At 50.7% G+C, this 12,437-nt stretch overlaps 1 protein-coding gene across 6 annotated transcripts in view; it reads right to left on the bottom strand.

The window, feature by feature from the left end:
• Positions 1 to 12,437, bottom strand: part of ABCC8 (ATP binding cassette subfamily C member 8) — a 75,602-nt gene that overhangs the window by 61,346 nt on the left and 1,819 nt on the right. For 4 of the 6 annotated variants that reach the window (XM_058305673.2, XM_071218159.1, XM_058305674.2 and 1 more), the window contains exons 3-6: positions 7,814 to 7,935; positions 3,078 to 3,244; positions 1,313 to 1,555; positions 453 to 641 (exon numbers count right to left, since the gene is read on the bottom strand). In XM_058305673.2, the coding sequence (XP_058161656.1) occupies positions 453 to 641; positions 1,313 to 1,555; positions 3,078 to 3,244; positions 7,814 to 7,935 (721 nt within the window). The remainder of the gene's footprint in view (positions 1 to 452; positions 642 to 1,312; positions 1,556 to 3,077; positions 3,245 to 7,813; positions 7,936 to 12,437) is intronic. The other 2 variants (XM_071218160.1, XM_071218162.1) reach the window with 1 other exon arrangement.

The raw sequence follows: 12,437 nt of genomic DNA, 5'->3' as shown, positions 1-12,437 counted from the left end.
TGCAGCCAACCCTAGTCCTAACTGATAAGAGTGCTATAGATATACAGAGCTAAAGAAGACAGAATCCCTGAAAAGTCATTTAGAGTCTATTAAGTTGACGAAAAAAAAAAAAAGCCAACAAATTCAACAAATCACAAAATCTATTAGAAACTGGGTAAACAAATGCATTACTTTCAGTTTTTTGAATCACTAAACAACCAGAAGAGGCATTAGTGGTGGTAATGGTGTGGTGAAAAGAAGAGGGCACCATAAAATCAATTAGGATACAAGCTCGTCTTCTGGCATTTCTTTTGACCAGATGCAGAGCATCCTTTGGAGAGGGATATTGCCAAGAGCTTTGTGTGAGAAGCCACCCCTGTGTGGTCATGACTCACACACACTGGCTCTTGCACACTCACGCATGAGTAAAACTTCTCCAGAGGGTGCCCTGCCCTCTCCCTGGAGCAGCCTACCTTGGGCTGGAAGACCCGGTTCTCCTTCCCAAGGTGGTCCACGATGCCGAAGATGCACAGCGGCCCAGCGAAGCCCAGCAAGTCGGCCAAGATGCGGAAAGTGCTGCTAAGGACGAGACGTCTCCCGAAGGCATGGCAGAGTGCCTGCCAGATGGCCCGGGCACCCTGCGTGCTCTGTGCATCCTTCCGCTGCCAAGACAGACCCATAGCCAGGTCAGAGTGGTTGAGGGTCCGTTCACGGCAGGAACCAGCCTCCCACTGCCTGCAGAAACCCCGTGGCTACATCTGCTGCAAACAGGCAAACTCCAGAAAGAAACCATAGAATCACTAAGTGCACGGTCAGGTGGCTCTACCAATGGCAACACATCCAGATGGGAAACTGAGGCTAGAGGGGGCTATGATTGATCAAGGCCACACAGCTGGTCAGAGGCTACGTGCAGAACACAGCGCTTTGATGAGAGGCAGTGGCACATGGCACAAGTGGCACACTCACTCATTACCACGTGCCACCACATCAGCCTCTATGTCTCCCTCAGTGCAAGGGCAGAGGCAGAGGAAAGAGCCCTGGACTGTGAGTCTGGTGACTGGCTCCGTCAACTACCAGCTGTGAACCAATTCTGGGCAGATCACATCCTCATCTGGAAAATGAGGGTGTTGGACCAGATAACCTAACCTGCCATGGCTATTCCAGTGTAACTTCCCTGGTTCACTGTGTGACTTTGGGTAAGCCCTTCCCCTCCTTGGGCCTCAGTTTCCCAACCTGCTCCACCAGGGCTTTGACCTGATGCCTTCTGAGGTCCTTGTCTGTGACTCTAAGCTGGAGGGTAGAGAATGGATGGGCTGGCCACGCCCCCACTGACCGCCTGGGTGTCAAAGGCCTTGCAGAGCCGCCGGTAATTGGTGAGGGCCCTCATGGCGAAGGGAAGCCTCCCGATGGCGCGGAGGTCAATGGGCTTCTTGTGGGCGGTCTTGATGAAGGCGTTCATCCACCAGTAGGTGCCCTTGGACAGCAAGTTCACGAAGGGCTGCAGGAAGCGCACCCCCAGGTCCTGCAGGTCCTCGGGGGGCTTCACTTCCCTCGGTGTCTTGAAGAAGATGTACCTCTGTGGGGCAGATGGACCACTAGTGATGAGTGGTCCCTCCTGCCAAGGATCTGGGCTTGTGACAGCCCACCCTGAACTGTAACAGTTAAGACCAAGGAAAGGATCCCCCAACCCCTGTTTGCCACCCATGCCAGGGCTTCTGCCTTTGTGCCTGTTCATGGATGTCTCCCCTGAACCCTCTGGCTGCCCCTTCAGCTGGGTTGGGGAAGAGCAGGATCTCCCATAGCCAGTCGTCTCCCCCAGTCTGAGGACGCCACCAGGTTTCATGTAGGGGTCACGAGACCTTGCGTCATGCAGACCTGGGTTCCAATCTTGCCTCTTCCACTTACTAGCAAGGTGACTTTGGAAAAGTCTCATGTAAAATGTTTCCTCATCTAAAAAGAGGGTGGCCCTGGCATCACAGGTTTGCCAGTAGAGACAGGGGATGTGAAAGGGCTTTGTGCCTTGTGAGCCACCAACTAAGAGCAGGGGAGATAGAGAGATGCAAAATAGCCTAGCGTGTACACTCATCAGACCGGCCAAAATTAAAAAGAGCTATAATCACCACTGTGGCTGGAAGGTAGGGAAAAGGCTCTCTCATTCATTGCTAGTAGCACATGGCCTTTCTGGAAGGGCAATCTGGAACACTGATTAAAATTAAAAAATATGGTGACCCTTCGGTCCACACCTTAGACTCTCTCCCATGGAAATAAGAACAGTGACACATAAAGATATAAGTACGTTTAATAGAGCATTATTTGCGAAAAACTTGGCAAAAAGTGAATGCCCACAGAGAGGGTAGTGGCTGAATAAAGTAGGGCGCATCCCTATGATGGGATGCTACGCAGCCAGGAAGAAGACTGAGTTAGAACCATATCAGATGAGGAAGACCTAAGAGGTATTTGTTGGGTGAGATGAGCAAGATGCAGAAAACTGTGTTTAACGTGACCTCGTTTTTATAAAACAAACCTTGAGGGGGAAAGCTCAGTATATTTATTTATCTGTATTGAAAAAACAACCTGAATGAATATATTTTGGAATATAGAAAGAGACATCCCGGGTTGATCATCTAAGTTCCCTGGGGAAGTGGGAGTGGGGCATGGAAACGGGTGACTGAGATGGGGAGCACAGAAGGAAGGGGAAGCAAAAAGGATAACGAAACGAAAGACGTAGACAGTCACGCTTACTCTTTTAGGTGCACATGTGACTATATGAATAAATTAAAACAGGCTCCCCCCCATTCCCTCCCCCCTAAAAAGCACAACTGGGGAAATGGGTGCCTGGAGCGTTTTCTTTCCCCTAAGGGATTAAACTCAGAAGGCTTCAACTCAGCCAGCACGTGCCGCCCCTCCTGCCGCCTGGGAGCCTGGGCAGCCGGCGGGGAGCCTCCTCCTGTCACCTCGTCCCCGCCCTCCGCTCCCCGCGGGAGGGGTGACGCCAGGTGGCTCGGCCAGGCCTTGGCACGGGACGCGGCACCGACAGACCGCCCACCGCGCGTGCGCGCCCGCTGCCCTGGGCGGGGCCCGAGCGCGCGCCCGCTTACCCTCACTCTGATGACGTTGACCTCCACGAGGAGCAGCATCCCGTAGAGAAGCACCAGCAGCCCCGTGAGGCAGAAGCGCAGCTGCGAGAAGCCGATGGCGTGGTCGTGGAACTTGACGAACTTGATGGTCTTGGTTATGAAGGCCAGGGTCCAGTAGACCAGCAGCGCTGCCGAGGAGAAAGCAGGGCGTGAGGCCGCGCGCGCTCAGCCGTGCGCACGTGTGTCAGAGAGGGGGGCGCGCGTGCACACACATCCTAGTGCTCCGGGTGTGAGTGGGCAATTTCTGAGTAAGCGGATGTGCCTGTGTGACTACATCTGAGCAGGTAACTCTGAGACGATGTACCTACATTAAAACCTTCATACCCAGGTCAGCTAACAGGGAGGGGAGGATGATCAACCACCACACCAGGGAACCCAGACAGTCTACAGCTGCAAGCAGGAGAATCACATCCATCAGTCATGTGGGATCTAAGCCCCCTCTCGATATAGATGTGCAGTGTCCACAGGATGGAGGAATAAAATATGGACTGGAGTGGACTTGCTGGTATTCTACTAGTAATAGAACTGTTGTGACTCTGGCAATGAAAGAAATTGTATCATTGATGTGGAGACAGTGGCCACAGGAGTTGCTGAGGGCAGGGAGAGGGAAGAAGAGATACGATATGGGGGCATTTTCAGGACTTGGAGTTGTCCTGGATGATATTGCATGGACAGATGCAGGATATTATATATCTTGCCATAAGCCACTGAATGGACTGGGGGAGAGTGTAAACTACAATGTAAATTGTAATCCATGCGGTGCGGCAGTGCTCCAAAATGTATTCACCAAATGCAATGAATGTGCCACACTGATGAAAGAGATTGTTTATGTGGGAGGAGTGGGGGTGGGGGCGGGGAGTGGGGTATATTGGAACCTCTTATATTTCTTAATGTAAGATTTTATGTGATCTATGTATCTTTTTAAAAAAAGACAATAAAAATTTGCTAAAATAAGAAAATAAAATAAGGGGAAAAATTCGTGCAGGAGCAGATGTAGCTCAAGTGGTTGAGCACCTGCTTCCCATGTACGAGGGCCCAGGTTCAACCCCCAGTACCTCCTAAAATAATAAACAAAAATAAAACATTCTTGAGAGGCATTTTCAGAAACATCACTAATCCTAAAAGCCAAGCTGGTCAGCCAAACTTCCCCAAATAATAAATAAGAAGAATAGGAAAGTTAATTTTTGAGTTTAAGTTACAGGCACTGTGCCAAGTATGTCCTTTGAATACATTATTTCCTTTTTTCCTTATTCTTTATAATAACCTTATGAAGGAAGTTCTGTAGTCACCCCTACCTTGACAGACAAAGTAATCAAAGCTCAGAAAGATTAAGTAACTGATTCAAAGTCTCACAGCCTGGGCAAGCCTAATGCTAGAGAACATGCACATAAGCTCCATGCTATAATGACTTCCTCAAGGAATTTTCAAGTATGGAAGATGTTAAAGGCCATTCGATCCAGCGCTATCATTTTACAGATGAAAAAGAGAGACCCAGAGGGAGATGAACTGTTCATTCTTGCAGCGAGTGAATGACAGAGAGTGCAAGGGCCCAGATCTCCAGCCTTTCAATCCAGAGCCCACAAGACTACTAGCCCACGACAGTGTGATGAGGCTCTTTACGGAGCCTGGGGGAATGGGTGATAAAGACAAAGGGAGAGTCACAGCCCTGTGAGGAAGTGCAATATAGTGGTTAGAGCTGGGACCTGCAGCCAGATCCTGCTTCTGTGACTTAACAGTTGGGCAATCTTGGGCAAGTCATTTAACCTATTTAGGCCTCAGTTTCCTCATCCATAAAATGGGGATACTAACAGTACCATCTCAAAGGTTGTTGTGAGCAATGAATAGCATTTAGCGCAGTGAAACTGACACATAGTAGATGTTTTGTGGACATGAGCTGTTAATATTTTTATTCTCTCCAGAGCTCAGTCTCAGGGTAGGTAAACATCAAAAGCTATCAGTGGATTCTGTCTATGTATGGATGCATCTATCTATCTATCTACCTTCTATCATATATATATATATGCTTGATTTAGAGAAGAGAGAAAAAGGAAATAAAGTGGTACAACTCAGGGGCTGCAGGCGAGTTCTATGCTTTGAATCCTCATTACCCCCTCCCCCCCACCTCTCCCTCTGCACACAAAGCATTCGTTACCAATTTCTGTCCATTTTACCACCTAAATGTCTTGGATCCACCCCCTTCTTTCTATCCCAATAGCACCACCTGAGTCTAGGCTGGTGGTCATTTCTCTTTGGACCACCTTCAGAGGCTTCTCGCTGGTTTACGCTACCTCCCCCTTTGCCCTCCTTCAACCTTGCCTCCACAGAGCAATAAGTGTGACCACGTTTAAAACCTTTCAACAGCTTCAGCCCAGCTGCCTTCTGCTACCTGCACTCCAGCTACTCTGTTGTCCTTCTAGATGTTCTAATGTGTGCTGCTCCTCCTGCCGCAGGGCCTTTGTACATGCTGCTCCCTCTGCCTAAGTCACTCCTCACTATCTTCTCCCAGTTACTTCTTATCCACACTTCAGTTCTAAGCTCAACAGGATTTTTGGACGGAACCTTTCCTTGACCTCACCTGGGGCCCCAGGATCCTGATTCTTTCATAGGACAACATAAGCCATATCGTGGCTCACCTTTCTGTGGGACTCCCTAATTAGACAACAGCCTCTCAGAGGGCCAGCTGTTCTCCCCAAACCCCACTGTGGCTCATGGGGTGCCTCCCCCAACATTTTCCTGTTCTAGAATTTCTGGCCCTGTGGTGCCTCCTCACAGGGGTGAGACAAAATTCCAACAAAGGGGACTGGGCAGAGTTAGTCCTTATTTCTTGGGATAGGCCTAGTCCATCCGTGTGCAGTAATTCATGCTTTAAGGAGAGAACATTGTGTACTTAACGGAAACAAGAAAATGAACTTGCCAGATACCCAGACAGGATATCTCCAGGGCTGCAGTCAGCCAGGCCCTGGTGGTTAACGAGGGGCCCCCACCCCAGCCAGCACAGATGAGGAGCTGCTTCCGAAACTGGGCCAGGCGGCTCTCAGAAGCCTTTATGTAATATTTCCCTCTCTCGGCTGCTCTCCCGCATCCCTTCACCACACTCACATGGGGCAGGGTATCACGTGGGTAGTCCTGACGCGGCCTGGCCTCACCTCACTTGGGCAGGTAGAGCACCGATGCACGTGGGAAATACCCTCCGTGCCCTCGCGCCACCGCGGTGCCGCTGGCTTAGCACAGAGTGTTACAGACTCTGGATGTCACTTCCATGCCGTGACTCTTACAATTCTGACTTAATGGCACAGTCCGAGGGCCAGATGCACACCCCTGAGCTTAGACCTGCAGACAGAGCCCAAACACAGGGGCAGACCTGCAGGTTTCTACTTTTGGCCCCAAGCACCACAGTCTGTGGATCAGATGGATGTAAGACCCCCAGACACGCAGTCTCCCTGGGATCTCAACCTGGCTCTGCCCCTCGACTAGCGGGGTAGTTCCTGTGAGTTACTCAACCTCTGAGCCTCAGCGTTCTGCTCTGCAAAAGGAAATAATGGTATCTACCTCCCTGGGCTGGTGTGAGCATTAAATGAGGTAATACATGCAAAACTTGACCGCTCTCAGTTTCAGTGTCCACACCTGTAAATTAGGGGTGGTATCAGCACTACCAGCCCTGTGAGATTTCATGAGAACACCCCTGTAAGTAGCTTAGCACAGAGCCAGGCAAACAATATAGTTATTGCCATCACTTCTGCCTGGGCCCCCAGCCACAGCGTCAGAGTGACCACGCCTTCTGAGTCTCCTTTGCCAGTTTCTCCCCCGCCACCTCCATACTTTCTAAATGTTGGCGAGCGCAGGCTCTGTTGCTGGGGCCTCTCTCTTCCCTCCAGTCTCAAGCTTTTGATGCACTTGTGAGCCAACAGCTGCTGAATGTCCAGCTCTAGTCCACACCTTTTTCCTGAATGTCTGACTTGTTTATCCCACTGCCCACTTGACATCTTGGTGACATTTCAAACTCAACATCCCCCAAACTGAAAACTTGATTTTTCCCCACCTCCCACGGTCCTGCTCCTTCCACAGCCTCTGTCATATGAGTTATTAGGATCACCCTTTGCCCAAGCGCTCAGGCCCCAAGCCTAGGACTCTTCCTCCCTTCCCGCCTGGCCCCCGGTTCATTTCCCACCACTCTCCCCAACACTTACTCAGCTTTAGCCACACTAGTCTCCTTGCCAAGTTTGCATTAGCTGTTTCCCTTGCATGAAACACTCTCCCCCAGATATTTGCACACTCACTGTTATCAGGGACCTTCTCCAACTATCCTATATAAATAGCAACATCGACACCATTCCTTACCCCTTACCCAGCTTTATTTTTTCAAAGTGTCATTACTACTTATTCTTTCTATCTATCCATCCATCCATGTATCATCTATCAACCTATCATCCACTCATCTATCATCTACCATCATCTGTCTGTCTATCCATCCATTCATCCATCCATCCATCCATCTATCTATCATCTATTATCTTTGTTCATCTGTCTCCTCCACCAGATCCTAAGCTCCGTGAAAGCAGGGGCTTATTCTTCTTTACTTCTGAATCTCTAGCACCCAGAATGGTGCCTGGCACAAAGCAGATGCTGTAAACATTATCTGAAGGAATGAGTGAAGGTCCCCATCCCTCCACCCCTACCTCCCCCGACACCTCCCCTACCGATCAGCAGCTTGGGGAAATTGGAGGTCTCGATGTTGTGATAGTAGACCACGGAGGTGACAGCGGCCATGAACGCCATCCCAGCTGGCATGTACAGGTGGAGGTGGCGGGATTCGGTCACCCTGAGATGGGGACGAGAGAAAGACAGCCAGGTTGTGGGGGTGCTGAGTACTCCAGGAAAGCAGCCCCATGACTCATGCTTAGGGCTCTCAGCACATAGTAGGTCCTCCACATCATGCCCACAGCTCCACTCAAAGTGCTGGCAGATCTGCTCACAGCACATACCCAAAACTTGCCCATGAACTAAGGGGCCTGGGAGTCCAGGCAGGGTTGCGATGGTGGCTTTGGAATGTATGGCCTTCTCTCTGGGGCCCTCTGTCCCTGGGGGTCTCTTGGGCAGTAGAGGGGATTGTACAGCATTTAACACAAAGAGCATAAGTCAGCACTGGCAGCCCTCCCCAGGGGGTGAAATAACACTAAAGATAGTCCACATTTATTGAGCACTGTTCTAAGCACTTGCGTATTAACTCATTTCATCTTCATAAAACCACATGAAATAGGTATTCTTAGTCTCCCCATTTAAGGCTGAGAAAACTAAAGCTTAGAAAGGTCAAATAGCATGCCCAAGGTCATTGCTTTTGTTACCCCCCTTGGGAAGGGGGATTGGGGCAGCCAGTATGGGCCACCCCCTTCCCTGCTTTAACTCTGGGGTGCGTCTGGGGTGAGAGGCCTCTGGCCTGGTGGAAAGGCCGGTAGGAATCGGTGCTCTTTCCCAGACCTCAGGCTTCCCCAAGATGGAAAGGAGGCTCACTGAGTTGGCTTCCTCTTGCAGACAGCAAAACCCACGCTTCTCAGCCTGGTACCAAAGGACCAAGTGCTGTGGCCTCAAGCCACTTTTCCAGCACTGTCCAGCCTGCTCTTCCTGCTGCAGCAATGTCAGAACCCTCTCCATTTCCAGAAGGCCTCCTATAATCTCTTGCCCCTCTGCTACCCTTGCTTACGATGTTCCTTCCATCCAGAGGGCTAAGGGTCCCTGCCCTTGAGAAGCTGATGGTCAGGAGGGGTCACCCATACCCAGAGCTAATGGTCTGACCAGAGAGTCTAGGAAAGTGGTTCCTCTGATAGACAGATGGCTGAAGGAGCACAAAGCAGGGGCTGGGCAACCAGGGTAAGCTTCACAGAGGAGGTGGCAACAGTCTGGACTTTGGAGGATGAGCAGTTCAACAGATCAGGAAAAGGGACACGAGGAGAGTCATGTTGGGACTCCATGTGGTCTGGCAGGACAGGGAAATAGGTGTAGAGCCAGTGTGGGCTGTTCACCAAGTAGCATTCTCCCTTCCTTCCTTGCTAAGAGAACCACAACTTGCTCCAGCAGCAATGTACTTGTTCCCACGGAACGGGCTGTGATTGGTCTACACAACCAAGCAATCCACTTCTGGCCTAGGAGATGGGAAGGAAAGTCTGCAGAGGACAAGCTCCCTCACAAGAAAGAGGCACGTGAGGAACCTGCCCCCTTTGCCCTGGCCCCTTCCTGAGCGACACCAGAGCTGGGCAGCATCTTACCACCATGCGGGAAGATAAGGCTGACCACAGAGGATGTGGTGTAGGAAGGTGGGAAGACGCTGGGCGCCTGATAACATCACTGAGCCACCAACCCTAGAACAGGTGACCTCCAGATATCTTAAGTGACACTGGAAGTGTCAATATTCTTTAAGCCTTGATTAGTGCCTCTTCTGTTACTCTCAGCAAAAGATCTTCAAGCTGACAGTAGAGGTCCAGGGCCAGGGATAGTTGGCCAGAGAGCAGTGCATGACTGGTGAGGGCCATGGAACAGCCAGCACCCAGGCCAGTGTCCTCCAAATTCTTGCTTCTGTACTCCTTGAAAGAATTTTGAAAATCCCTATCTTCTGTCAAACATTTTTAAAGTTGACAGTTAAAATGTTATAAGTTTAAATAAATTATTTGTTGCAATAGGAAGTAGAAGTGTAAACGTTTTTAAAAATTTTGGTGTATTTTATTTATGCTAATATAGCCAAATACTATTTTAATATGTAATCAATATTACACAATTATTGAGTCATTTTATATTCCTTTTTTTAATACTAAGTCTTCAAAATCCAGCATGCCTTACACTTACATAACATCTCCTAATGGAGACATGTGGCTAACGGCTCTAGCAGTAGACAGCAAGGTTCTAGACCAAAACTCCCCCTGCCTCGCATTTAAAGATTTATTACAAATGAAGTGGTAAACATTTTATAAGATGAAATAAGATGAGAATTAACTATAATTGGAATAAATATTTCATGGCATGACTTCATAAAATAGATTTTGGCTGCCTGAAGGAATCATGTATACTGAATCTGAAAGAAATTAGGCAAAAGTTTTATCTACAGGCTTTATCCTGAGTATCTCAAAAAATATGGTCATCTGGGAACGCAGTCTCATTATATAATTTTTAAAAGTCTGCCTCCTATCTCTATTGCATTAGTTGCTATAATGCTTCGGTTGTTCTGAATTCAGAGCAACACACAGGGAAATAACACTCAAAGGAAGACAGGAAACCCTCCAGGTTGAAGAAGCCTTAGTCACTAAATGAGGCCCACCCCAAGCAGAACTGGAGTTTGAAAATCATTGCCTTCAGGCCCCACTCGCCGCCCCCCCCCACACCCTCCCTGCCCTGGCTTCCAGGCAGGCCTGGAAACGTAGGCGAGGGTGGGCTAGGGGAGCCAAAGGGCAGGGGCAGTGAGGTCTCCTCCTGTCTGCCCCCTTTCCCTGCCCCTCCCCGATGTCTGCCTGCAAGGATGGGAGTCAGCAAAGGTCAGGCGGAAAGCCAAGGGCAGGACCCGCCTGCTCCCGGGAAGGAGACAGCGTTTGCACCCAGCTGGAGAGGTCTGGGGTCCAGGTGCTGCCCCACACAGGAGGGGCTCCCTGCCCTTATTCATTCCAGTTCCCCCAGTTCTGGGATGATGCCATCACGAGTGTGACCTCCGCCCAGGCTCTGCCACTCTACCCTGCGCCTCGGCCCCCATTTTACCCTCCCCGGCCCCCAGAACGGGAGAGGCAGGGGTGATGATGCCGTTTCACAGTAAGAAAGCGAGGCCTGGAGAGGCACAAGGTGTGTCCAAGGTCCCGCAGCTGGTACGGCAGCGCAGCAGTGATGAGAGATGCAGGCTGTTTTCCTCTCTGGCTCGTTCCCACCGGGTTCACATGTTACGTTTGAGGGCCTGCATGGCACCTTTCCCCTCTCTAGCACTTGTGCTGCTTTGGAAGGGGTTTTGGGGGTGAGCAGGGTAGGGGAAAGGGAGGTGGACTTGTCACCTGTTCATTAGGCGGCAGTGTGCCCTCTGGCCTTCTTGCTGGTCTGGGGGACTCTGATAATCAAGGCAAGCCGTTATCAGAGAGGTTACTGCTGAAGTGGGGATGCAGGAACACAAGGGAAGGGGGGTGGGGGCACCCTACATCATGCCCCTGCCCACTGGCTGCAGGAGTTGGGGCTGTTTCTACCTCTGGCCTCTCCCTGCCTCCAACCTGCCTGGCCATCCCCGGCACAGGTTTTGAAAGTGTCATACCGATTGCTTCTCTCTTCTGCGCCAATCCCCTGAACTGCTGACCAGCTCCAACCCAAACACGCAGCCTGGCATTCGGAGCCCTCCTCGAGGTGCCCCTACCCTGATGCCTGAGCCTGGGGCTCCATCGCTCCCCTGCACCTGTTTTCTCTCCTGCCAGGCTGCCTGCCCCCACCCCTACCTGCTCTCCTCGGTGTCTTTGCTCCTCTGGCAGCACCACTGGCCCTCCCTCTTGTCAACTCTGCCTGTCCAAACCCTCGCCATCCTTCCAGACTCGGCTCAGAAGCTTGCCTCATCCAAGAAGAGCCGGCCCAGCCTCTTATTCAGAACCAATTCCTCCTTCCTCTCCTCCCAGGGTACTTGATTCATTACTTCATTTTATTCTCTCAAGGTCTCGATAAAATATTTATTGCGCTTTGTTGTGTGATAGGCACTCAGAATACAAAGAGAGTTAAGACCCAAATTCCAGCTCTGATGTGCTGACTCAGGGGGACACAGTTTTGCCATTAGATAAAATTTAACCATAGAACCTGCGCGGTAGCAGAGGTGTGGGGACGTGCTGTGAGGCCCAGACAAAGCTGGGTGGAGGGAGAAGGCCTTTGGGCATGAGCCTAGAGGCAGGTGGGCTGCCTGTGAGGACCCCGGATGCCCGGCTGAGGAGCTGGCACTACATCTACAAACAACCAGGAACCAAGGAAGGGTTTTAAGCAAGAGTAAATGATAGGCTTAAGTTGTTGTTTCGCTTGTTTGGTTTTTGTTTTTCCTTCCCACGAAGGTCACTCCAGCAGCATGTGGAGAGGTCTTGCACCTTCCTCGGGAGCTGGGGGCATTCTAACAGACCCAGGATTATTTCAGTGGGCCTTGGCATGCAGGGCTGTGTTCCCCCACTGCCCTGGACTGAAGACAGAGTCTGGTTCTCACTTGTTTCCCTGTCACCAGTGCCTGGCACAGAGCTTGGCACACAAGAGAAGCTGGGTAAGGAGCTGCTGGTGTAATTAGCAAAGGAAGGGGGCTCATAAAATTCAGATGAGCCAGGTCTCCGTGGGTCCTCCAGG

The sequence above is a fragment of the Dasypus novemcinctus genome, chromosome 10, assembly GCF_030445035.2.
Source record: "Dasypus novemcinctus isolate mDasNov1 chromosome 10, mDasNov1.1.hap2, whole genome shotgun sequence".
In the NCBI taxonomy this organism is placed as follows: domain Eukaryota; kingdom Metazoa; phylum Chordata; class Mammalia; order Cingulata; family Dasypodidae; genus Dasypus; species Dasypus novemcinctus.
Note: the sequence above shows the minus strand (reverse complement) of the source record. Positions and strands in the feature narration are given on the sequence as shown.